This window comes from Morone saxatilis, unplaced genomic scaffold (assembly GCF_004916995.1).
Source record: "Morone saxatilis isolate NCDOM2014 unplaced genomic scaffold, NCSU_SB_2.0 Contig23, whole genome shotgun sequence".
NCBI lineage: Eukaryota > Metazoa > Chordata > Actinopteri > Moronidae > Morone > Morone saxatilis.
The window spans coordinates 13,277-15,418 of record NW_023339796.1 but is presented as its reverse complement, the minus strand read 5'-3'; the positions used below and the strand labels follow the sequence as shown (position 1 = coordinate 15,418).

At 41.1% G+C, this 2,142-nt stretch overlaps 1 protein-coding gene across 1 annotated transcript in view; it reads right to left on the bottom strand.

Moving 5' to 3' along the window:
• Positions 1–2,142, bottom strand: part of LOC118334381 (elongation factor 1-alpha, oocyte form-like) — a 4,270-nt gene that overhangs the window by 660 nt on the left and 1,468 nt on the right. The window contains exons 4-6 of the mRNA XM_035670284.1: positions 1,209–1,386; positions 871–1,127; positions 443–677 (exon numbers count right to left, since the gene is read on the bottom strand). Coding sequence (XP_035526177.1) covers positions 443–677; positions 871–1,127; positions 1,209–1,386 — 670 coding nt within the window. The remainder of the gene's footprint in view (positions 1–442; positions 678–870; positions 1,128–1,208; positions 1,387–2,142) is intronic.

Here is a 2,142-nt window from a genome sequence, read left to right as displayed (position 1 = left end):
CTCAGATCTGTTCACAAACATATTTTACTGTTTATCTGGAATACCAGATCCTGTATGAGCAGGCGAGACACCATTGTTTCCGAACCAAGAGCAGCCAATGAGAGCAGCTCAACTCGCAGTACAACCATAAAGCCCAAATGGAGGCTCCAGAGCTCCACAGACTGATGGGGGACGGTTGAATCAGATCTGTTTTTGTGTTTTATATTTTCAGAAACTCTGTCTGAGATAAAGAGTGAATATTTAAACTGGAATATAAATATTACACTAAAATGACTCTTTTAATGTAATATAATAATAATAACAATCATTTGAGAGATTTTGTATATTTGAATTTAATTTGTGACCTTTAAAAATATATTAATTAATGAGTTATGGTATTTGTTGAATTGATTGAGTTCTAGGTATTCCATTGATAATAATAATCCATGAAGTGTTGACTTACCCAGCGGGGGGAACTCGGAGAAGGACTCCACCACCATGGGTTTGGAGGGAACCATGAGGACAATGGAGGCATCTCCACTTTTAATCATTTTGGGGTTTTCCTCTATGACCTTTCCGCTGCGCCGGTCGATCTTCTGCAGCAGCTCAGAGAACTTACAGGCGATGTGAGCAGTGTGACAGTCGGTAACCGGAGAGTAACCAGCGTGGATCTCCCCAGGGTGGTTCAACACAATCACCTGAGCGCACAGACACAAGCTTATTAATGACACTACTAATGACAGTACTTATTAATTCCTCTAAAATTCTTATTAATACCACTAATGGTTTTCAGTCTCACACAGCAGAATTACTGATTTAATAAGAACACCTGACAGTAACCCAGGTGGACCCGGACATCAATGGGGGAATCGAGCCCGCACAGGTACTGACCTGAGCAATGAAGGAGGCAGCTCCACACGGGGGGTTGTTCTTACTGTCTCCAGCTATGTTCCCTCGTCTAATTTCTTTGATGGACAGGTTTTTGACATTGAAGCCTATGTTGTCTCCGGGCAGAGCCTCAGGCATAGACATATGGTGCATCTCCACCGTCTTCACCTCTGAGCTCAGATGCTGAGGGGCAAAGGTCACCACCATGCCAGGCTTCAGGATCCCTGTCTCTACCCGACCTACCGGCACCGTCCCGATACCTAAAACCACAGGGGTTAGTACCACAGGGCTGCCTCTCCATGTAGAGACATACAAGTATCTGTGAGTTGTACCGTAATTACCTCCAATCTTGTAGACGTCCTGCAGGGGGATCCTCAGAGGAAGCTTTGTGGGTCGTTCAGGAGGGATGATGCTGTCCAGAGCATCAACCAGAGTCTTTCCAGAACAATTCCCTTCAGACCTTGAGATACTCCATCCTTTATACCACGGCATCTGTGGAGTGACAGAACTCCTTAACGTCTACCTTAAAACTGTATTTAGTCAAAAATACCATACCATATCATATATACAACATATAACACAGGATACACAGTACATACACACACAGCAAAACCACATCCTGGCTGCCAGTCTAAACACATCATTAACAAGCTGCAACCAAAGAATCCATCAAACAAACAAATATCCAAACAAATACTCCAACCAATACCCTAAAAAATCCCCAAAACAGACAAGTATTCAAACCCACTTTCAATCGTTTAGTAAACTCAATCAGTGACATATTTCATATTACTCAGTAACTACAGGACGTTTATGTAAAACTTGAGCAGATTATTTCCTGTTTAGGAAATTTTTTTACACAGTTCTGTATAATGTTTTTTTGATCATATTTCACAATGATACATCTTTCAAGATTCTTACATGACAAATTCAGTGTTTTATTTCCCTGGAGCTTGGCCATTGTTCTATTAGACTTAACAATTGACTTGTCTTCACAGAAGTACCAAATGCTGAGATATAGACAGACTGTGTATATTTTTAAAGTTTTCTTACATCCCTTAAAATCAAGAAAGCCTTGTGACTCCCCGTAAAACTTTGGTGACTCCCCAATTCAAAAATTTAGAATAGAATTTAAAATCTTCCTCATCACCTACAAAGCTCTTCATGGTCAGGCCCCTTCATATCTTAAAGAGCTCATAGTACCCTATTACCCCTCTAGAACACTGCGTTCTCTGAATGCAGGGCTACTTGTGGTTCCTATAGTCTCTAAAAGTA